Source organism: Procambarus clarkii, chromosome 20, assembly GCF_040958095.1.
Source record: "Procambarus clarkii isolate CNS0578487 chromosome 20, FALCON_Pclarkii_2.0, whole genome shotgun sequence".
NCBI classification, from domain to species: domain Eukaryota; kingdom Metazoa; phylum Arthropoda; class Malacostraca; order Decapoda; family Cambaridae; genus Procambarus; species Procambarus clarkii.
In genome coordinates this window covers 15,627,527-15,650,149 of record NC_091169.1, presented here as the reverse complement: position 1 = coordinate 15,650,149, position 22,623 = coordinate 15,627,527, and the positions used below count along the sequence as shown (strand labels likewise).

Below are 22,623 nucleotides of genomic sequence, written 5' to 3'. Positions count from 1 at the left end.
TGTCCTCCCCGCCACAACACCGCCACCCCCGTGTCCTCCCCGCCACAACACCGCCACCCCCGTGTCCTCCCCGCCACAACACCGCCACCCCCGTGTCCTCCCGCCACAACACCGCCACCCCCGTGTCCTCCCCGCCACAACACCGCCACCCCCGTGTCCTCCCCGCCACAACACCGCCACCCCCGTGTCCTCCCCGCCACAACACCGCCACCCCCGTGTCCTCCCCGCCACAACACCGCCACCCCCGTGTCCTCCCCGCCACAACACCGCCACCCCCGTGTCCTCCCCGCCACAACACCGCCACCCCCGTGTCCTCCCCGCCACAACACCGCCACCCCCGTGTCCTCCCCGCCACAACACCGCCACCCCCGTGTCCTCCCCGCCACAACACCGCCACCCCCGTGTCCTCCCGCCACAACACCGCCACCCCCGTGTCCTCCCCGCCACAACACCGCCACCCCCGTGTCCTCCCCGCCACAACACCGCCACCCCCGTGTCCTCCCCGCCACAACACCGCCACCCCCGTGTCCTCCCCGCCACAACACCGCCACCCCCGTGTCCTCCCCGCCACAACACCGCCACCCCCGTGTCCTCCCCGCCACAACACCGCCACCCCCGTGTCCTCCCCGCCACAACACCGCCACCCCCGTGTCCTCCCCGCCACAACACCGCCACCCCCGTGTCCTCCCCGCCACAACACCGCCACCCCCGTGTCCTCCCCGCCACAACACCGCCACCCCCGTGTCCTCCCCGCCACAACACCGCCACCCCCGTGTCCTCCCCGCCACAACACCGCCACCCCCGTGTCCTCCCCGCCACAACACCGCCACCCCCGTGTCCTCCCAGCCACAACACCGCCACCCCCGTGTCCTCCCCGCCACAACACCGCCACCCCCGTGTCCTCCCCGCCACAACACCGCCACCCCCGTGTCCTCCCCGCCACAACACCGCCACCCCCGTGTCCTCCCCGCCACAACACCGCCACCCCCGTGTCCTCCCCGCCACAACACCGCCACCCCCGTGTCCTCCCCGCCACAACACCGCCACCCCCGTGTCCTCCCCGCCACAACACCGCCACCCCCGTGTCCTCCCCGCCACAACACCGCCACCCCCGTGTCCTCCCCGCCACAACACCGCCACCCCCGTGTCCTCCCCGCCACAACACCGCCACCCCCGTGTCCTCCCCGCCACACCACCACCACCCCCGTGTCCTCCCCGCCACAACACCACCACCACCCCCGTGTCCTCCCCGCCACAACACCACCACCACCCCCGTGTCCTCCCCGCCACAACACCACCCTCGTGTCCTCCCCGCCACACCACCACCCTCGTGTCCTCCCCGCCACAACACCACCACCCTCGTGTCCTCCCCGCCACACCACCACCCCCGTGTCCTCCCCGCCACACCACCACCCCCGAGTCCTCCCCGCCACACCACCACCCCCGTGTCCTTTCCGCCACACCACCACCCTCGTGTCCTCCCCGCCACACCACCACCCCCGTGTCCTCCCCGCCACAACACCACCCCCGTGTCCTCCCCGCCACAACACCACCCCCGTGTCCTCCCCGCCACAACACCACCCCCGTGTCCTCCCCGCCACAACACCACCCCCGTGTCCTCCCCGCCACAACACCACCCCCGTGTCCTCCCCGCCACACCACCACCCCCGTGTCCTCCCCGCCACACCACCACCCCCGTGTCCTCCCCGCCACACCACCACCCCCGTGTCCTCCCCGCCACACCACCACCCTCGTGTCCTCCCCGCCACACCACCACCCCAGTGTCCTCCCCGCCACACCGCCACCCCAGTGTCCTCCCCACCACACCGCCACCCCAGTGTCTACCCCGCCACACCCGTGTCCTCCCCACCACACCACTCCCGTGTCCTCCCCGCCACCCCAGTGTCCTCCCCGCCACACCGCCACCCCAGTGTCCTCCCCGCCACACCCGTGTCCTCCCCACCACAACACCACCCCCGTGTCCTCCCCGCCACAACACCACCCCAGTGTCCTCCCCACCACACCACCACCCTCGTGTCCTCCCCGCCACACCACCACCCTCGTGTCCTCCCCGCCACACCACCACCCCCGTGTCCTCCCCGCAACACCACCACCCCCGTGTCCTCCCCGCCACAACACCACACCCATGTCCTCCCCGCCACACCGCCACCCCAGTGTCCTCCCCGCCACACCCGTGTCCTCCCCACCACAACACCACCCCCGTGTCCTCCCCGCCACAACACCACCCCCGTGTCCTCCCCGCCACACCACCACCCTCGTGTCCTCCCCGCCACAACACCACCCCCGTGTCCTCCCCGCAACACCACCACCCCCGTGTCCTCCCCGCCACAACACCACACCCGTGTCCTCCCCGCCACACCACCACCCTCGTGTCCTCCCCGCCACAACACCACCCCCGTGTCCTCCCCGCCACACCACCACCCCCGTGTCCTCCCCACCACACCGCCACCCCAGTGTCCACCCCGCCACACCCGTGTCCTCCCCACCACACCACCACCCCCGTGTCCTCCCCGCCACACCACCACCCCCGTGTCCTCCCCGCCACCCCAGTGTCCTCCCCGCCACACCGCCACCCCAGTGTCCTCCCCGCCACACCGCCACCCCAGTGTCCTCCCTGCCACACCGTCATTCCAGTGTCCTCCCCACCACACCACCACCCCAGTGTCCTCCCCACCACACCACCACCCCAGTGTCCTCCCCGCCACACCGCCACCCCCGTGTCCTCCCCGCCACAACACCGCCACCCCCGTGTCCTCCCCGCCACAACACCGCCACCCCCGTGTCCTCCCCGCCACAACACCGCCACCCCCGTGTCCTCCCCGCCACAACACCGCCACCCCCGTGTCCTCCCCGCCACAACACCGCCACCCCCGTGTCCTCCCCGCCACAACACCGCCACCCCCGTGTCCTCCCCGCCACAACACCGCCACCCCCGTGTCCTCCCCGCCACAACACCGCCACCCCCGTGTCCTCCCCGCCACAACACCGCCACCCCCGTGTCCTCCCCGCCACAACACCGCCACCCCCGTGTCCTCCCCGCCACAACACCGCCACCCCCGTGTCCTCCCCGCCACAACACCGCCACCCCCGTGTCCTCCCCGCCACAACACCGCCACCCCCGTGTCCTCCCCGCCACAACACCGCCACCCCCGTGTCCTCCCCGCCACAACACCGCCACCCCCGTGTCCTCCCCGCCACAACACCGCCACCCCCGTGTCCTCCCCGCCACAACACCGCCACCCCCGTGTCCTCCCCGCCACAACACCGCCACCCCCGTGTCCTCCCCGCCACAACACCGCCACCCCCGTGTCCTCCCCGCCACAACACCGCCACCCCCGTGTCCTCCCCGCCACAACACCGCCACCCCCGTGTCCTCCCCGCCACAACACCGCCACCCCCGTGTCCTCCCCGCCACAACACCGCCACCCCCGTGTCCTCCCCGCCACAACACCGCCACCCCCGTGTCCTCCCCGCCACAACACCGCCACCCCCGTGTCCTCCCCGCCACAACACCGCCACCCCCGTGTCCTCCCCGCCACAACACCGCCACCCCCGTGTCCTCCCCGCCACAACACCGCCACCCCCGTGTCCTCCCCGCCACAACACCGCCACCCCCGTGTCCTCCCCGCCACAACACCGCCACCCCCGTGTCCTCCCCGCCACAACACCGCCACCCCCGTGTCCTCCCCGCCACAACACCGCCACCCCCGTGTCCTCCCCGCCACAACACCGCCACCCCCGTGTCCTCCCCGCCACAACACCGCCACCCCCGTGTCCTCCCCGCCACAACACCGCCACCCCCGTGTCCTCCCCGCCACAACACCGCCACCCCCGTGTCCTCCCCGCCACAACACCGCCACCCCCGTGTCCTCCCCGCCACAACACCGCCACCCCCGTGTCCTCCCCGCCACAACACCGCCACCCCCGTGTCCTCCCCGCCACAACACCGCCACCCCCGTGTCCTCCCAGCCACAACACCGCCACCCCCGTGTCCTCCCCGCCACAACACCGCCACCCCCGTGTCCTCCCCGCCACAACACCGCCACCCCCGTGTCCTCCCCGCCACAACACCGCCACCCCCGTGTCCTCCCCGCCACAACACCGCCACCCCCGTGTCCTCCCCGCCACAACACCGCCACCCCCGTGTCCTCCCCGCCACAACACCGCCACCCCCGTGTCCTCCCCGCCACAACACCGCCACCCCCGTGTCCTCCCCGCCACAACACCGCCACCCCCGTGTCCTCCCCGCCACAACACCGCCACCCCCGTGTCCTCCCCGCCACACCACCACCACCCCCGTGTCCTCCCCGCCACAACACCACCACCACCCCCGTGTCCTCCCTGCCACAACACCACCACCACCCCCGTGTCCTCCCCGCCACAACACCACCCTCGTGTCCTCCCCGCCACACCACCACCCTCGTGTCCTCCCCGCCACAACACCACCACCCTCGTGTCCTCCCCGCCACACCACCACCCCCGTGTCCTCCCCGCCACACCACCACCCCCGAGTCCTCCCCGCCACACCACCACCCCCGTGTCCTTTCCGCCACACCACCACCCTCGTGTCCTCCCCGCCACACCACCACCCCCGTGTCCTCCCCGCCACAACACCACCCCCGTGTCCTCCCCGCCACAACACCACCCCCGTGTCCTCCCCGCCACAACACCACCCCCGTGTCCTCCCCGCCACAACACCACCCCCGTGTCCTCCCCGCCACAACACCACCCCCGTGTCCTCCCCGCCACACCACCACCCCCGTGTCCTCCCCGCCACACCACCACCCCCGTGTCCTCCCCGCCACACCACCACCCTCGTGTCCTCCCCGCCACACCACCACCCTCGTGTCCTCCCCGCCACACCACCACCCCCGTGTCCTCCCCGCCACACCACCACCCCCGTGTCCTCCCCGCCACAACACCACCCCCGTGTCCTCCCCGCCACACCACCACCCCCGTGTCCTCCCCGCCACACCACCACCCCCGTGTCCTCCCCGCCACACCACCACCCCCGTGTCCTCCCCGCCACAACACCACCCCCGTGTCCTCCCCGCCACAACACCACCCCCGTGTCCTCCCCGCCACACCACCACCCCCGTGTCCTCCCCGCCACACCACCACCCCCGTGTCCTCCCCGCCACACCACCACCCTCGTGTCCTCCCCGCCACACCACCACCCTCGTGTCCTCCCCGCCACACCACCACCCTCGTGTCCTCCCCGCCACACCACCACCCTCGTGTCCTCCCCGCCACACCACCACCCTCGTGTCCTCCCCGCCACACCACCACCCTCGTGTCCTCCCCGCCACACCACCACCCTCGTGTCCTCCCCGCCACACCACCACCCTCGTGTCCTCCCCGCCACACCACCACCCTCGTGTCCTCCCCGCCACACCACCACCCTCGTGTCCTCCCCGCCACACCACCACCCTCGTGTCCTCCCCGCCACACCACCACCCCCGTGTCCTCCCCGCCACACCACCACCCCCGTGTCCTCCCCTCCACAACACCACCCCCGTGTCCTCCCCGCCACACCACCACCCCCGTGTCCTCCCCGCCACACCACCACCCTCGTGTCCTCCCCGCCACACCACCACCCTCGTGTCCTCCCCGCCACACCACCACCCTCGTGTCCTCCCCGCCACAACACCACCCCCGTGTCCTCCCCGCCACACCACCACCCTCGTGTCCTCCCCGCCACACCACCACCCTCGTGTCCTCCCCGCCACACCACCACCCCCGTGTCCTCCCCGCCACACCACCACCCTCGTGTCCTCCCCGCCACACCACCACCCTCGTGTCCTCCCCGCCACACCACCACCCCCGTGTCCTCCCCGCCACAACACCACCCCCGTGTCCTCCCCGCCACACCCGTGTCCTCCCCACCACAACACCACCCCCGTGTCCTCCCCGCCACACCACCACCCTCGTGTCCTCCCCACCACACCACCACCCTCGTGTCCTCCCCGCCACACCACCACCCCCGTGTCCTCCCCGCCACAACACCACCCCCGTGTCCTCCCCGCCACACCCGTGTCCTCCCCACCACAACACCACCCCCGTGTCCTCCCCGCCACACCACCACCCTCGTGTCCTCCCCGCCACACCACCACCCTCGTGTCCTCCCCGCCACAACACCACCCTCGTGTCCTCCCCGCCACAACACCACCCTCGTGTCCTCCCCGCCACACCACCACCCTCGTGTCCTCCCCGCCACACCACCACCCTCGTGTCCTCCCCGCCACACCACCACCCCCGTGTCCTCCCCACCACACCACCACCCCAGTGTCCACCCCGCCACACCCGTGTCCTCCCCGCCACACCACCACCCTCGTGTCCTCCCCGCCACAACACCACCCTCGTGTCCTCCCCGCCACAACACCACCCCCGTGTCCTCCCCGCCACACCAGCACCCCCGTGTCCTCCCCGCCACACCACCACCCCCGTGTCCTCCCCGCCACACCCGTGTCCTCCCCACCACAACACCACCCTCATGTCCTCCCCGCCACACCACCACCCCCGTGTCCTCCCCGCCACAACACCACCCTCGTGTCCTCCCCGCCACACCACCACCCCCGTGTCCTCCCCGCCACACCACCACCCTCGTGTCCTCCCCGCCACACCACCACCCCCGTGTCCTCCCCGCCACACCACCACCCTCGTGTCCTCCCCGCCACAACACCACCCCCGTGTCCTCCCCGCCACAACACCACCCTCGTGTCCTCCCCACCACAACACCACCCCCGTGTCCTCCCCGCCACACCCGTGTGCTCCCCGCCACACCACCACCCTCGTGTCCTCCCCGCCACCCCCGTGTCCTCCCCGCCACCCCAGTGTCCTCCCCTCCACACCACCACGCCAGTGTCCTCCCCGCCACCCCAGTGTCCTCCCCACCACAACACCCCCATGTCCTCCCCGCCACACCACCACCCCAGTGTCCTCCCCGCCACACCCGTGTCCTCCCCACCACAACACCCCCGTGTCCTCCCCACCACAACACCACCCCAGTGTCCTCCCCGCCACACCCGTGTCCTCCCCACCACAACACCACCCCCGTGTCCACCCCGCCACACCCGTGTCCTCCACGCCACACCACCACCCCAGTGTCCTCCCCGCCACCCCCGTGTCCTCCCCGCCACCCCCGTGTCCTCCCCAGTGTCCACCCCAGTGTCCACCCCGCCACCCCACCGTCCACCCCGCCACCCCACCGTAAACCCCGCCACCCCACCGTCCACCCCGCCACCCCAGTGTCCACCCCGCCACCCCACCGTCCACCCCGCCACCCCAGTGTCCACCCCGCCACCCCAGTGTCCACCCCAGTGTCCACCCCGCCACCACAGTGTCCACCCCGCCACCCCAGTGTCCACCCCACCACCCCAGTGTCCACCCCACCACCCCAGTGTCCACCCCACCACCCCAATGTCCACCCTACCACCCCAGTGTCCACCCCACCACCCCAGTGTCCACCCCACCACCCCAGTGTCCACCCCGCCATCCCAGTGTCCACCCCGCCACCCCAGTGTCCACCCCGCCAACCCAGTGTCCTCCCCACCACAACACCCCCATGTCCTCCCCGCCACACCACCACCCCAGTGTCCTCCCCGCCACACCACCACCCCAGTGTCCTCCCCGCCACACCCGTGTCCTCCCCACCACAACACCCCCGTGTCCTCCCCACCACAACACCACCCCAGTGTCCTCCCCGCCACACCCGTGTCCTCCCCACCACAACACCACCCCCGTGTCCACCCCGCCACACCCGTGTCCTCCACGCCACACCACCACCCGTGTCCTCCCCGCCACCCCCGTGTCCTCCCCGCCACCCCCGTGTCCTCCCCGCCACCCCCGTGTCCACCCCAGTGTCCACCCCAGTGTCCACCCCAGTGTCCACCCCAGTGTCCACCCCAGTGTCCACCCGACCACCCCCAGTGTCCACCCCGCCACCCCAGTGTCCACCCCGCCACCCCACCGTCCACCCCGCCACCCCACCGTCCACCCCGCCACCCCAGTGTCCACCCCGCCACCCCAGTGTCCACCCCGCCACCCCCACCGTCCACCCCGCCACCCCAGTGTCCACCCCGCCACCCCAGTGTCCACCCCGCCACCCCAGTGTCCACCTCGCCACCCCAGTGTCCACCCCACCACCCCAGTGTCCACCCCACCACTCCAGTGTCCACCCCACCACCCCAGTGTCCACCCCACCACTCCAGTGTCCACCCCACCACTCCAGTGTCCACCCCAGTGTCCACCCCCGTGTCCTCCCCGCCACACCACCACCCTCGTGTCCTCCCCGCCACACCACCACCCTCGTGTCCTCCCCGCCACACCACCACCCTCGTGTCCTCCCCGCCACACCACCACCCTCGTGTCCTCCCCGCCACACCACCACCCTCGTGTCCTCCCCGCCACACCACCACCCTCGTGTCCTCCCCGCCACACCACCACCCCCGTGTCCTCCCCGCCACACCACCACCCCCGTGTCCTCCCCGCCACACCACCACCCCCGTGTCCTCCCCGCCACACCACCACCCCCGTGTCCTCCCCGCCACACCACCACCCTCGTGTCCTCCCCGCCACACCACCACCCTCGTGTCCTCCCCGCCACAACACCACCCCCGTGTCCTCCCCGCCACACCACCACCCCCGTGTCCTCCCCGCCACACCACCACCCCCGTGTCCTCCCCGCCACACCACCACCCCCGTGTCCTCCCCGCCACACCACCACCCTCGTGTCCTCCCCGCCACACCACCACCCCCGTGTCCTCCCCGCCACACCACCACCCCCGTGTCCTCCCCGCCACAACACCACCCCCGTGTCCTCCCCGCCACACCACCACCCCCGTGTCCTCCCCGCCACACCACCACCCTCGTGTCCTCCCCGCCACACCACCACCCTCGTGTCCTCCCCGCCACACCACCACCCTCGTGTCCTCCCCGCCACACCACCACCCCCGTGTCCTCCCCGCCACACCACCACCCCCGTGTCCTCCCTGCCACACCACCACCCCCGTGTCCTCCCCGCCACACCACCACCCCCGTGTCCTCCCCGCCACAACACCACCCCCGTGTCCTCCCCGCCACACCACCACCCTCGTGTCCTCCCCGCCACACCACCACCCTCGTGTCCTCCCCGCCACACCACCACCCTCGTGTCCTCCCCGCCACACCACCACCCTCGTGTCCTCCCCGCCACAACACCACCCTCGTGTCCTCCCCGCCACAACACCACCCCCGTGTCCTCCCCGCCACACCACCACCCTCGTGTCCTTCCCGCCACACCACCACCCTCGTGTCCTCCCCGCCACAACACCACCCTCGTGTCCTCCCCGCCACACCACCACCCTCGTGTCCTCCCCGCCACACCACCACCCTCGTGTCCTCCCCGCCACACCACCACCCTCGTGTCCTCCCCGCCACACCACCACCCCCGTGTCCTCCCCGCCACACCAGCACCCCCGTGTCCTCCCCGCCACACCACCACCCTCGTGTCCTCCCCGCCACACCACCACCCCCGTGTCCTCCCCGCCACACCAGCACCCCCGTGTCCTCCCCGCCACACCACCACCCCCGTGTCCTCCCCGCCACACCCGTGTCCTCCCCACCACAACACCACCCTCATGTCCTCCCCGCCACACCACCACCCCCGTGTCCTCCCCGCCACACCACCACCCCCGTGTCCTCCCCGCCACAACACCACCCTCGTGTCCTCCCCGCCACACCACCACCCCCGTGTCGTCCCCGCCACACCACCACCCTCGTGTCCTCCCCGCCACAACACCACCCCCGTGTCCTCCCCGCCACAACACCATCCTCGTGTCCTCCCCACCACAACACCACCCCCGTGTCCTCCCCGCCACACCCGTGTGCTCCCCGCCACACCACCACCCTCGTGTCCTCCCCGCCACCCCCGTGTCCTCCCCGCCACCCCAGTGTCCTCCCCACCACACCACCACGCCAGTGTCCTCCCCGCCACCCCAGTGTCCTCCCCACCACAACACCCCCATGTCCTCCCCGCCACACCACCACCCCAGTGTCCTCCCCGCCACACCCGTGTCCTCCCCACCACAACACCACCCCAGTGTCCTCCCCGCCACACCCGTGTCCTCCCCACCACAACACCACCCCCGTGTCCACCCCGCCACACCCGTGTCCTCCACGCCACACCACCACCCCAGTGTCCTCCCCGCCACCCCCGTGTCCTCCCCGCCACCCCCGTGTCCTCCCCAGTGTCCACCCCAGTGTCCACCCCAGTGTCCACCCCGCCACCCCACCGTCCACCCCGCCACCCCACCGTCCACCCCGCCACCCCAGTGTCCACCCCGCCACCCCACCGTCCACCCCGCCACCCCAGTGTCCACCCCGCCACCCCAGTGTCCACCCCAGTGTCCACCCCGCCACCCCAGTGTCCACCCCACCACCCCAGTGTCCACCCCACCACCCCAGTGTCCACCCCACCACCCCAATGTCCACCCTACCACCCCAGTGTCCACCCCACCACCCCAGTGTCCACCCCACCACCCCAGTGTCCACCCCGCCATCCCAGTGTCCACCCCGCCACCCCAGTGTCCACCCCGCCACCCCAGTGTCCACCCCGCCAACCCAGTGTCCTCCCCACCACAACACCCCCATGTCCTCCCCGCCACACCACCACCCCAGTGTCCTCCCCGCCACACCACCACCCCAGTGTCCTCCCCGCCACACCACCACCCCAGTGTCCTCCCCGCCACAACACCACCCCCGTGTCCACCCCGCCACACCCGTGTCCTCCACGCCACACCACCACCCGTGTCCTCCCCGCCACCCCCGTGTCCTCCCCGCCACCCCCATGTCCTCCCCGCCACCCCCGTGTCCTCCCCAGTGTCCACCCCAGTGTCCACCCCACCACCCCAGTGTCCACCCGACCACCCCCAGTGTCCACCCCGCCACCCCAGTGTCCACCCCGCCACCCCACCGTCCACCCCGCCACCCCACCGTCCACCCCGCCACCCCACCACCCCAGTGTCCACCCCGCCACCCCAGTGTCCACCCCAGTGTCCACCCCGCCACCCCCACCGTCCACCCCGCCACCCCCACCGTCCACCCCGCCACCCCAGTGTCCACCCCGCCACCCCAGTGTCCACCCCAGTGTCCACCCCGCCACCCCAGTGTCCACCCCACCACCCCAGTGTCCACCCCACCACCCCAGTGTCCACCCCACCACCCCAGTGTCCACCCCACCACTCCAGTGTCCACCCCACCACTCCAGTGTCCACCCCACCACTCCAGTGTCCACCCCACCACCCCAGTGTCCACCCCACCACCCCAATGTCCACCCCACCACCACAGTGTCCACCCCAGTGTCCACCCCACCACCCCAGTGTCCACCCCGCCACCCCAGTGTCCACCCCGCCACCCCAGTGTCCACCCCACCACCCCAGTGTCCACCCCGCCATCCCAGTGTCCACCCCGCCACCCCAGTGTCCACCCCGCCAACCCAGTGTCCTCCCCACCACAACACCCCCATGTCCTCCCCGCCACACCACCACCCCAGTGTCCTCCCCGCCACACCACCACCCCAGTGTCCTCCCCGCCACACCCGTGTCCTCCCCACCACAACACCCCCGTGTCCTCCCCACCACAACACCACCCCAGTGTCCTCCCCGCCACACCCGTGTCCTCCCCACCACAACACCACCCCCGTGTCCACCCCGCCACACCCGTGTCCTCCACGCCACACCACCACCCGTGTCCTCCCCGCCACCCCCGTGTCCTCCCCGCCACCCCCGTGTCCACCCCAGTGTCCACCCCACCACCCCAGTGTCCACCCGACCACCCCCAGTGTCCACCTCGCCACCCCAGTGTCCACCCCGCCACCCCACCGTCCACCCCGCCACCCCACCGTCCACCCCGCCACCCCAGTGTCCACCCCGCCACCCCAGTGTCCACCCCGCCACCCCAGTGTCCACCCCGCCACCCCCACCGTCCACCCCAGTGTCCACCCCGCCACCCCAGTGTCCACCCCGCCACCCCAGTGTCCACCCCGCCACCCCAGTGTCCACCCCACCACCCCAGTGTCCACCCCACCACTCCAGTGTCCACCCCACCACCCCAGTGTCCACCCCACCACTCCAGTGTCCACCCCACCACTACAGTGTCCACCCCACCACCCCAGTGTCCACCCCACCACCCCAATGTCCACCCCACCACCACAGTGTCCACCCCAGTGTCCACCCCCGTGTCCTCCCCGCCACACCACCACCCTCGTGTCCTCCCCGCCACACCACCACCCTCGTGTCCTCCCCGCCACACCACCACCCTCGTGTCCTCCCCGCCACACCACCACCCTCGTGTCCTCCCCGCCACACCACCACCCTCGTGTCCTCCCCGCCACACCACCACCCTCGTGTCCTCCCCGCCACACCACCACCCTCGTGTCCTCCCCGCCACACCACCACCCTCGTGTCCTCCCCGCCACACCACCACCCTCGTGTCCTCCCCGCCACACCACCACCCCCGTGTCCTCCCCGCCACACCACCACCCTCGTGTCCTCCCCGCCACAACACCACCCTCGTGTCCTCCCCGCCACAACACCACCCCCGTGTCCTCCCCGCCACACCACCACCCTCGTGTCCTTCCCGCCACAACACCACCCTCGTGTCCTCCCCGCCACAACACCACCCTCGTGTCCTCCCCGCCACACCACCACCCTCGTGTCCTCCCCGCCACACCACCACCCTCGTGTCCTCCCCGCCACACCACCACCCCCGTGTCCTCCCCGCCACACCAGCACCCCCGTGTCCTCCCCGCCACACCAGCACCCCCGTGTCCTCCCCGCCACACCACCACCCCCGTGTCCTCCCCGCCACACCCGTGTCCTCCCCACCACAACACCACCCTCATGTCCTCCCCGCCACACCACAACCCCCGTGTCCTCCCCGCCACACCACCACCCCCGTGTCCTCCCCGCCACAACACCACCCTCGTGTCCTCCCCGCCACACCACCACCCCCGTGTCCTCCCCGCCACACCACCACCCTCGTGTCCTCCCCGCCACAACACCACCCCCGTGTCCTCCCCGCCACAACACCACCCTCGTGTCCTCCCCACCACAACACCACCCCCGTGTCCTCCCCGCCACACCCGTGTGCTCCCCGCCACACCACCACCCTCGTGTCCTCCCCGCCACCCCCGTGTCCTCCCCGCCACCCCAGTGTCCTCCCCACCACACCACCACGCCAGTGTCCTCCCCGCCACCCCAGTGTCCTCCCCACCACAACACCCCCATGTCCTCCCCGCCACACCACCACCCCAGTGTCCTCCCCGCCACACCCGTGTCCTCCCCACCACAACACCCCCGTGTCCTCCCCACCACAACACCACCCCAGTGTCCTCCCCGCCACACCCGTGTCCTCCCCACCACAACACCACCCCCGTGTCCACCCCGCCACACCCGTGTCCTCCACGCCACACCACCACCCCAGTGTCCTCCCCGCCACCCCCGTGTCCTCCCCGCCACCCCCGTGTCCTCCCCAGTGTCCACCCCAGTGTCCACCCCAGTGTCCACCCCGCCACCCCACCGTCCACCCCGCCACCCCACCGTCCACCCCGCCACCCCAGTGTCCACCCCGCCACCCCACCGTCCACCCCGCCACCCCAGTGTCCACCCCGCCACCCCAGTGTCCACCCCAGTGTCCACCCCGCCACCCCAGTGTCCACCCCGCCACCCCAGTGTCCACCCCACCACCCCAGTGTCCACCCCACCACCCCAATGTCCACCCCACCACCCCAGTGTCCACCCCACCACCCCAGTGTCCACCCCACCACCCCAGTGTCCACCCCGCCATCCCAGTGTCCACCCCGCCACCCCAGTGTCCACCCCGCCACCCCAGTGTCCACCCCGCCAACCCAGTGTCCTCCCCACCACAACACCCCCATGTCCTCCCCGCCACACCACCACCCCAGTGTCCTCCCCGCCACACCACCACCCCAGTGTCCTCCCCGCCACACCCGTGTCCTCCCCACCACAACACCCCCGTGTCCTCCCCACCACAACACCCCCGTGTCCTCCCCACCACAACACCCCCGTGTCCTCCCCACCACAACACCCCCGTGTCCTCCCCACCACAACACCCCCGTGTCCTCCCCACCACAACACCCCCGTGTCCTCCCCACCACAACACCCCCGTGTCCTCCCCACCACAACACCACCCCAGTGTCCTCCCCGCCACACCCGTGTCCTCCCCACCACAACACCACCCCCGTGTCCACCCCGCCACACCCGTGTCCTCCACGCCACACCACCACCCGTGTCCTCCCCGCCACCCCCGTGTCCTCCCCGCCACCCCCATGTCCTCCCCGCCACCCCCGTGTCCTCCCCAGTGTCCACCCCAGTGTCCACCCCACCACCCCAGTGTCCACCCGACCACCCCCAGTGTCCACCCCGCCACCCCAGTGTCCACCCCGCCACCCCACCGTCCACCCCGCCACCCCACCGTCCACCCCACCACCCCAGTGTCCACCCCGCCACCCCAGTGTCCACCCCAGTGTCCACCCCGCCACCCCCACCGTCCACCCCGCCACCCCCACCGTCCACCCCGCCACCCCCACCGTCCACCCCGCCACCCCAGTGTCCACCCCGCCACCCCAGTGTCCACCCCGCCACCCCAGTGTCCACCCCAGTGTCCACCCCGCCACCCCAGTGTCCACCCCACCACCCCAGTGTCCACCCCACCACCCCAGTGTCCACCCCACCACTCCAGTGTCCACCCCACCACTCCAGTGTCCACCCCACCACCCCAGTGTCCACCCCACCACCCCAATGTCCACCCCACCACCACAGTGTCCACCCCAGTGTCCACCCCACCACCCCAGTGTCCACCCCACCACCCCAGTGTCCACCCCACCACCCCAGTGTCCAACCCACCACCCCAGTGTCCACCCCACCACCCCAGTGTCCAACCCACCACCCCAGTGTCCAACCCACCACCCCAGTGTCCAACCCACCACCCCAGTGTCCAACCCACCACCCCAGTGTCCAACCCACCACCCCAGTGTCCAACCCACCACCCCAGTGTCCAACCCGCCACCCCAGTGTCCACCCCGCCACCCCAGTGTCCACCCCGCCACCCCAGTGTCCACCCCGCCACCCCAGTGTCCACCCCGCTACCCCAGTGTCCACCCCGCCACCCCAGTGTCCACCCCGCTACCCCAGTGTCCACCTCACCACCCCAGTGTCCACCTCACCCCACCACCCCAGTGTCCACCTCACCCCACCACCCCAGTGTCCACCTCACCCCACCACCCCAGTGTCCACCTCACCCCACCACCCCAGTGTCCACCTCACCCCACCACCCCAGTGTCCACCTCACCCCACCACCCCAGTGTCCACCTCACCCCACCACCCCAGTGGCCACCCCACCACCCCAGTGGCCACCCCACCACCCCAGTGGCCACCTCACTGTCCACCCCACCACCCCCAGTGTCCACCCCACCACCCCAGTGTCCACCCCACCACCCCCAGTGTCCACCCCGCCACCCCAGTGTCCACCCCGCCACCCCAGTGTCCACCTGAGTGTCCACCCCACCACTCCAGTGTCCACCCCGCCACTCCAGTGTCCACCCCGCCACCCCAGTGTCCACCCCGCCACCCCAGTGTCCACCCCACCACCCCAGTGTCCACCCCCACCACCCCAGTGTCCACCCGGCCACCCCAGTGTCCACCCGGCCACCCCAGTGTCCACCCCGCCACCCCAGTGTCCACCCCGCCACCCCACTGGCCGCCACCCTTGTGTGGACCCCACTGGCCGCCGCCCCTGTGTGGACCCCACTGGCCGCCGCCCCTGAGTGGACCCCACTGGCCGCCGCCCCTGAGTGGACCCCACTGGCCGCCGCCCCTGAGTGGACCCCACTGGCCGCCGCCCCTGAGTGGACCCCACTGGCCGCCGCCCCTGAGTGGACCCCACTGGCCGCCGCCCCTGAGTGGACCCCACTGGCCGCCGCCCCTGAGTGGACCCCACTGGCCGCCGCCCCTGAGTGGACCCCACTGGCCGCCGCCCCTGAGTGGACCCCACTGGCCGCCGCCCCTGAGTGGGCCCCACTGGCCGCCGCCCCTGAGTGGACCCCCACTAAGCAGGCACCTACTGAGCAGGCACCTACTGAGAAGGCACCTAGTGAGCAGGCACATAGTGAGCAGGCACCTAGTGAGCAGGCACATAGTGAGTAGGCACATAGTGAGCAGGCACATAGTGAGCAGGCACATAGTGAGTAGGCACATAGTGAGCAGGCACCTACTGAGAAGGCACCTAGTGAGCAGGCACATAGTGAGCAGGCACATAGTGAGCAGGCACATAGTGAGTAGGCACATAGTGAGCAGGCACATAGTGAGCAGGCACCTAGTGAGCAGGCACCTACTGAGAAGGCACCTACTGAGAAGGCACCTAGTGAGCAGGCACATAGTGAGCAGGCACATAGTGAGCAGGCACCTAGTGAGCAGGCACCTAGTGAGCAGGCACATAGTGAGCAGGCACATAGTGAGCAGGCACCTAGTGAGCAGGCACATAGTGAGCAAGCACATAGTGAGCAGGCACATAGTGAGCAGGCACATAGTGAGCAGGCACATAGTGAGCAGGCACCTACTGAGCAGGCACATAGTGAGCAGGCACCTAGTGAGCAGGCACCTAGTGAGCAGGCACATAGTGAGCAGGCACCTACTGAGAAGGCACCTAGTGAGCAGGCACATAGTGAGTAGGCACATAGTGAGCAGGCACATAGTGAGCAGGCACATACTGAGCAAGCACATAGTGAGCAGGCACATAGTGAGCAGGCACCTACTGAGCAGGCACATAGTGAGCAGGCACCTAGTGAGCAGGCACCTAGTGAGCAGGCACCTAGTGAGCAGGCACCTAGTGAGCAGGCACATAGTGAGCAGGCACCTACTGAGCAGGCACCTAGTGAGCAGGCACATAGTGAGCAGGCACATAGTGAGCAGGCACATAGTGAGCAGGCACATACTGAGCAGGCACCTACTGAGCAGGCACCTACTGAGCAGGCACCTAGTGAGCAGGCACCTAGTGAGCAGGCACCTACTGAGCAGGCACATAGTGAGCAGGCACCTACTGAGCAGGCACCTAGTGAGCAGGCACATAGTGAGCAGGCACCTAGTGAGCAGGCACCTAGTGAGCAGGCACCTAGTGAGCAGGCACATAGTGAGCAGGCACATAGTGAGCAGGCACCTACTGAGCAGGCACCTACTGAGCAGGCACCTACTGAGCAGGCACCTACTGAGCAGGCACATAGTGAGCAGGCACCTACTGAGCAGGCACCTACTGAGCAGGCACCTACTGAGAAGGCACCTAGTGAGCAGGCACATAGTGAGCAGGCACCTACTGAGCAGGCACCTACTGAGCAGGCACCTAGTGAGCAGGCACCTAGTGAGCAGGCACCTACTGAGCAGGCACGTAGTGAGCAGGCACATAGTGAGCAGGCACATAGTGAGCAGGCACATAGTGAGCAGGCACATAGTGAGCAGGCACCTAGTGAGCAGGCACATAGTGAGTAGGCACATACTGAGCAGGCACATACTGAGCAGGCACATACCGAGCAGGCACATACCGAGCAGGCACATAGTGAGCAGGCACCTAGTGAGCAGGCACATAGTGAGCAGGCACATAGTGAGCAGGCACATAGTGAGCAGGCACCTAGTGAGCAGGCACCTAGTGAGTAGGCACATACTGAGCAGGCACATACTGAGCAGGCACATACTGAGCAGGCACCTAGTGAGCAGGCACCTAGTGAGCAGGCACATAGTGAGCAGGCACATAGTGAGCAGGCACATAGTGAGCAGGCACCTAGTGAGCAGGCACCTAGTGAGCAGGCACCTAGTGAGCAGGCACCTAGTGAGCAGGCACCTAGTGAGCAGGCACATAGTGAGCAGGCACATAGTGAGCAGGCACATAGTGAGCAGGCACATACTGAGCAGGCACATAGTGAGCAGGCACATAGTGAGCAGGCACATAGTGAGCAGGCACCTAGTGAGCAGGCACCTAGTGAGCAGGCACATAGTGAGCAGGCACATAGTGAGCAGGCACATAGTGAGCAGGCACATAGTGAGCAGGCACATAGTGAGCAGGCACATAGTGAGCAGGCACATAGTGAGCAGGCACCTAGTGAGCAGGCACCTAGTGAGCAGGCACATAGTGAGCAGGCACATAGTGAGCAGGCACATAGTGAGCAGGCACATAGTGAGCAGGCACCTAGTGAGCAGGCACCTACTGAGCAGGCACATAGTGAGCAGGCACATAGTGAGCAGGCACATAGTGAGCAGGCACATAGTGAGCAGGCACATACTGAGCAGGCACATAGTGAGCAGGCACATAGTGAGCAGGCACATAGTGAGCAGGCACATAGTGAGCAGGCACATACTGAGCAGGCACATAGTGAGCAGGCACCTAGTGAGCAGGCACCTAGTGAGCAGGAACCTAGTGAGCAGGCACCTACTGAGCAGGCACCTAGTGAGCAGGCACCTAGTGAGCAGGCACCTACTGAGCAGGCACCTAGTGAGCAGGCACCTACTGAGCAGGCACCTAGTGAGCAGGCACCTACTGAGCAGGCACCTAGTGAGCAGGCACCTACTGAGCAGGCACCTAGTGAGCAGGCACCTACTGAGCAGGCACCTAGTGAGCAGGCACCTACTGAGCAGGCACCTAGTGAGCAGGCACCTACTGAGCAGGCACCTACTGAGCAGGCACCTAGTGAGCAGGCACCTACTGAGCAGGCACCTAGTGAGCAGGCACATACCGATACATAATTTGTATATACATCACATTAACATCAAAGAGTTCCGTTGTCGGGGACAGGGAGCCTGCGTGTATATATAGTGTAGGCCTGTACGGAGGTGTCCCCCGTGACAGGGAGCCTGCGTGTATATATAGTGTAGGCCTATACGGAGGTGTCCCCCGTGACAGGGAGCCTGCGTGTATATATAGTGTAGGCCTATACGGAGGTGTCCCCCGTGACAGGGAGCCTGCGTGTATATATAGTGTAGGCCTGTACGGAGGTGTCCCCCGTGACAGGGAGCCTGCGTGTATATATAGTGTAGGCCTATACGGAGGTGTCCCCCGTGACAGGGAGCCTGCGTGTATATATAGTGTAGGCCTATACGGAGGTGTCCCCCGTGACAGGGAGCCTGCGTGTATATATAGTGTAGGCCTGTACGGAGGTGTCCCCCGTGACAGGGAGCCTGCGTGTATATATAGTGTAGGCCTATACGGAGGTGTCCCCCGTGACAGGGAGCCTGCGTGTATATATAGTGTAGGCCTATACGGAGGTGTCCCCCGTGACAGGGAGCCTGCGTGTATATATAGTGTAGGCCTATAAGGAGGTGTCCCCCGTGACAGGGAGCCTGCGTGTATATATAGTGTAGGCCTATACGGAGGTGTCCCCCGTGACAGGGAGCCTGCGTGTATATATAGTGTAGGCCTATAAGGAGGTGTCCCCTAGGACAGCACTAGCGGCTCCCCAAGACGGGCCCCACAACACTTCGCTAACACCACGCTACCTACCTACGCTACAGCTACCTACCTGTTTACTACTAGGTGAACAGAGACATTAGGTGAAAGGAAGCGTGCCCAACCAGTTCTGTCCCGCCTGAGATTACTCATACCACACTCAGAGTAAATTATGATTGAACAGGTGTCTCGATAATTAATAAAACATGACCAACGGTTTTTTTGTCTATAGCATTTCCGTAGAGAAATACTATAGACAACTGTTGCGGCAGCTGTCAGCCAACACTTGTGACGCACCTTTACTGTCTCTGTCAGCAGAGGGAGACGATGGTGACGACGTGTCCACTGTATGGTGAACAGAGTACCAGGTTGAGGAGAGAGACCGGCCGCACGCACCCTTCCACCACACCTCGAGCAACACTGAGTAACTGGCTCTTTCTCACATGGTTGGGACCCCTTGCCTGTGACGTCACGCCGCCACGTGTTTTTGTTTACAAGCTGATCAGATGAGAGTTTTGAACTTGATCGGTTTTTATAACATTCACTGACAACATTGGTTCATTGAGTCATATATTTATTGTGCACCCTATACCCATCCCGTGAGGGGAAGTGGAAAGGGTTACAGAGCAACATAATGGGTTCAAGAACTGAACTTATTATGTTTATTATGTAAGAACGACTATGCAAATGACTATGCAGACGATGAGTCACAATAACGTGGCTGAAGATATAATGATCAAACCACACATGAAGAGACGACGACGTTTCTGTCCGTTCTGGACCATTATCAAGTAATAACATAATAATTTATTTACAAGAAGGTACAATAGGTTGGTGAGATTACATTCGTGATATTTACATTCGTGATAAAATTGCACTGTATCTATTGCTACCCAATCTCCCTATCTTTATGTACCCAATCCGAACATCTTTACCAATGTGATCATTACTGTCTTCTTATATGTGCTATCAATTTGCTGTACGGTGTCTGTTAATCTTGTTTAAATTACCAATCAAGTTGTCAATGTAATTTAATATACCAATGTGCTTAAATATACTTACTATTCTCTCTCATCTCATTTTTTTCTTGCAATGTATCTGTTATCATTTGATTAATTCTGCTAGAATTTACCTACTTAAAATTATCTGTTAGATTAAAGGACCTGCCCGAAACGCTGCGCGTACTAGTGGCTTTACAAGATTGTAAATACTATGCTATATGTATTCTCTCTAACCCAATGTACCTTCTTGTATATAAATAAATAAATAAATGTAAGATAGGGAGAGATTAGTGCATAGTATAATGAGAGGAGAGCAGAATTGGGAACATTATATCTAATTTTAGAAAGTATAGCGACCGTTTTTGAAACTTTTTGTGTGATGTATTATATGAGGGTGCTGAAGTTGAGTCTCTTGTCTATGTATAGGCCATGGAACATTTTTATCTTAGGGGGGTAGAAATAGCCTAAGCTATTCTATCCCTTTGAGATGTATTTTTTTCTTGTCTCAATAAACTTACTTGAACTTGAACATTTTTACCATTTTTATTTATTTATTTATTTATTTATTTATTTATTTATTTATTTATGCATATACACGAATGTACATAAGGAATGTGAGGATACAAATATGGTAATTACAGTCTTGTAAAGCCACTAGCACGCGCAGCGTTTCGGGCAGGTCCTAAATCTAAGAAAATTTTAAGGAGGTAAATACTTGCAAAATTTATAGACAAAAAAATGATAACAGATTACATGAAATGAAAAAAAAGAAGATGAGAGAAAATTGTAGGAACAGTATATTAAAGCCCATAGGTAGCTAAAATTGATTGCAATGACAGCTTGAATGGTAGTTGACAAGAAATTGGTAGGCACAATACAGCAGAAACAATATAAGATTGATTGCAATGACAGCTTGAATGGTAGTTGACAAAAATTGGTAATCACAATACAGCATATGGCTAGCACATAAAAGAAGACAGCAATGAACACAATGATAAGGTTGTTTGATATTACATAAAAATTAGAAGATTGGGTAACACTAGGTACAGAGCAAATTTAAAGCTCAGTGTAGGAAACTAAGAAGATGAAGTTAGGTACTTTTTGGTTTTGCTTTTAAATAAGGCAAAAGTTTTACAGTTTTTCAATTCACTAGGGAGTGAGTTCCATAGACTAGGTCCCTTAATTTGCATAGAGTGTTTACACAGATTAAGTTTGACCCTGGGGATATCAAAGAGATATTTATTTCTGGTGTGGTGATAATGGGTCCTATTACATGAGTCCAGGGAGAGTTTCAGAGCATGGTTTGCATTTAAGAACAGGGTTTTGTAAATGTAGTTGACACAAGAGAATGTGTGGAGGAAGTTAATATTTAGCAAGTTTAGGGATTTAAACAAGGGAGCTGAGTGTTGTCTGAAAGCAGAGTTAGTTATTATTCTGATAGCAGATTTTTGCTGTGTGATGATGGGCTTAAGGTGGTTTGCAGTGGTAGACCCCCATGCACAGATACCATAATTAAGATAGGGGTAGATTAGTGCATAATATAGTGAGAGGAGAGCAGAGTTAGGAACATAATATCTGATTTTGGAGAGTATACCAACTGTCTTAGAGACTTTCTTAGTTATGTGTTGAATGTGGGTGCTGAAGTTGAGTCTCTTGTCTAGGAATAGGCCAAGAAACTTGCCATCATTTTTATTACTGATGTTAATGTTGTCTATCTGTAGCTGAATTGCATTTGATGATTTGCTTCCAAATAAGATGTAGTAAGTCTTTTCGATGTTTAATGTTAGTTTGTTCGTTGACATCCATAAGTGGACTTTTTTTAATTCATTATTCACAACATTATTTAGTGTATGTGGGTTGAGGTTTGAATAGATAAGGGTAGTATCGTCAGCAAACAATATAGGTTTGAGAATATTAGAGACATTAGGCAGATCGTTTATATATATAAGAAATAGAAGAGGTCCTAAGATGCTGCCCTGTGGCACTCCAACGGTAATTGGTAGAGTGGAAGAAGTTGTATCATTGATGGTTACATATTGGTGTCTGTCACTAAGATAGGATCGGATGTAGTCAAGGGCAAGGCCTCGGATTCCATAATGCTGGAGTTTAAGTAAGA

At 64.9% G+C, this 22,623-nt stretch overlaps 2 protein-coding genes across 3 annotated transcripts in view; one reads left to right on the top strand and one right to left on the bottom strand.

Annotated features, from left to right (window-relative positions):
- The window catches only part of LOC123755238 (fibrous sheath CABYR-binding protein-like), a 21,512-nt gene extending 2,706 nt beyond the window's left edge, over positions 1-18,806 (top strand). Inside the window, exons 2-4 of the mRNA XM_069327992.1 lie at positions 16,374-16,740; positions 16,795-17,543; positions 17,754-18,806. Of these exons, the coding sequence (XP_069184093.1) occupies positions 16,374-16,740; positions 16,795-17,543; positions 17,754-18,806 (2,169 nt within the window). The remainder of the gene's footprint in view (positions 1-16,373; positions 16,741-16,794; positions 17,544-17,753) is intronic.
- Positions 1-19,949, bottom strand: part of LOC123755354 (bestrophin-2) — a 394,846-nt gene extending 374,897 nt beyond the window's left edge. For both annotated transcript variants that reach the window (XM_069327625.1, XM_069327626.1), the window contains exon 1: positions 19,804-19,949. The gene's annotated coding sequence lies outside the window, so the exon portion shown is untranslated. The remainder of the gene's footprint in view (positions 1-19,803) is intronic.
- Positions 19,950-22,623: the final 2,674 nt, after the last annotated feature.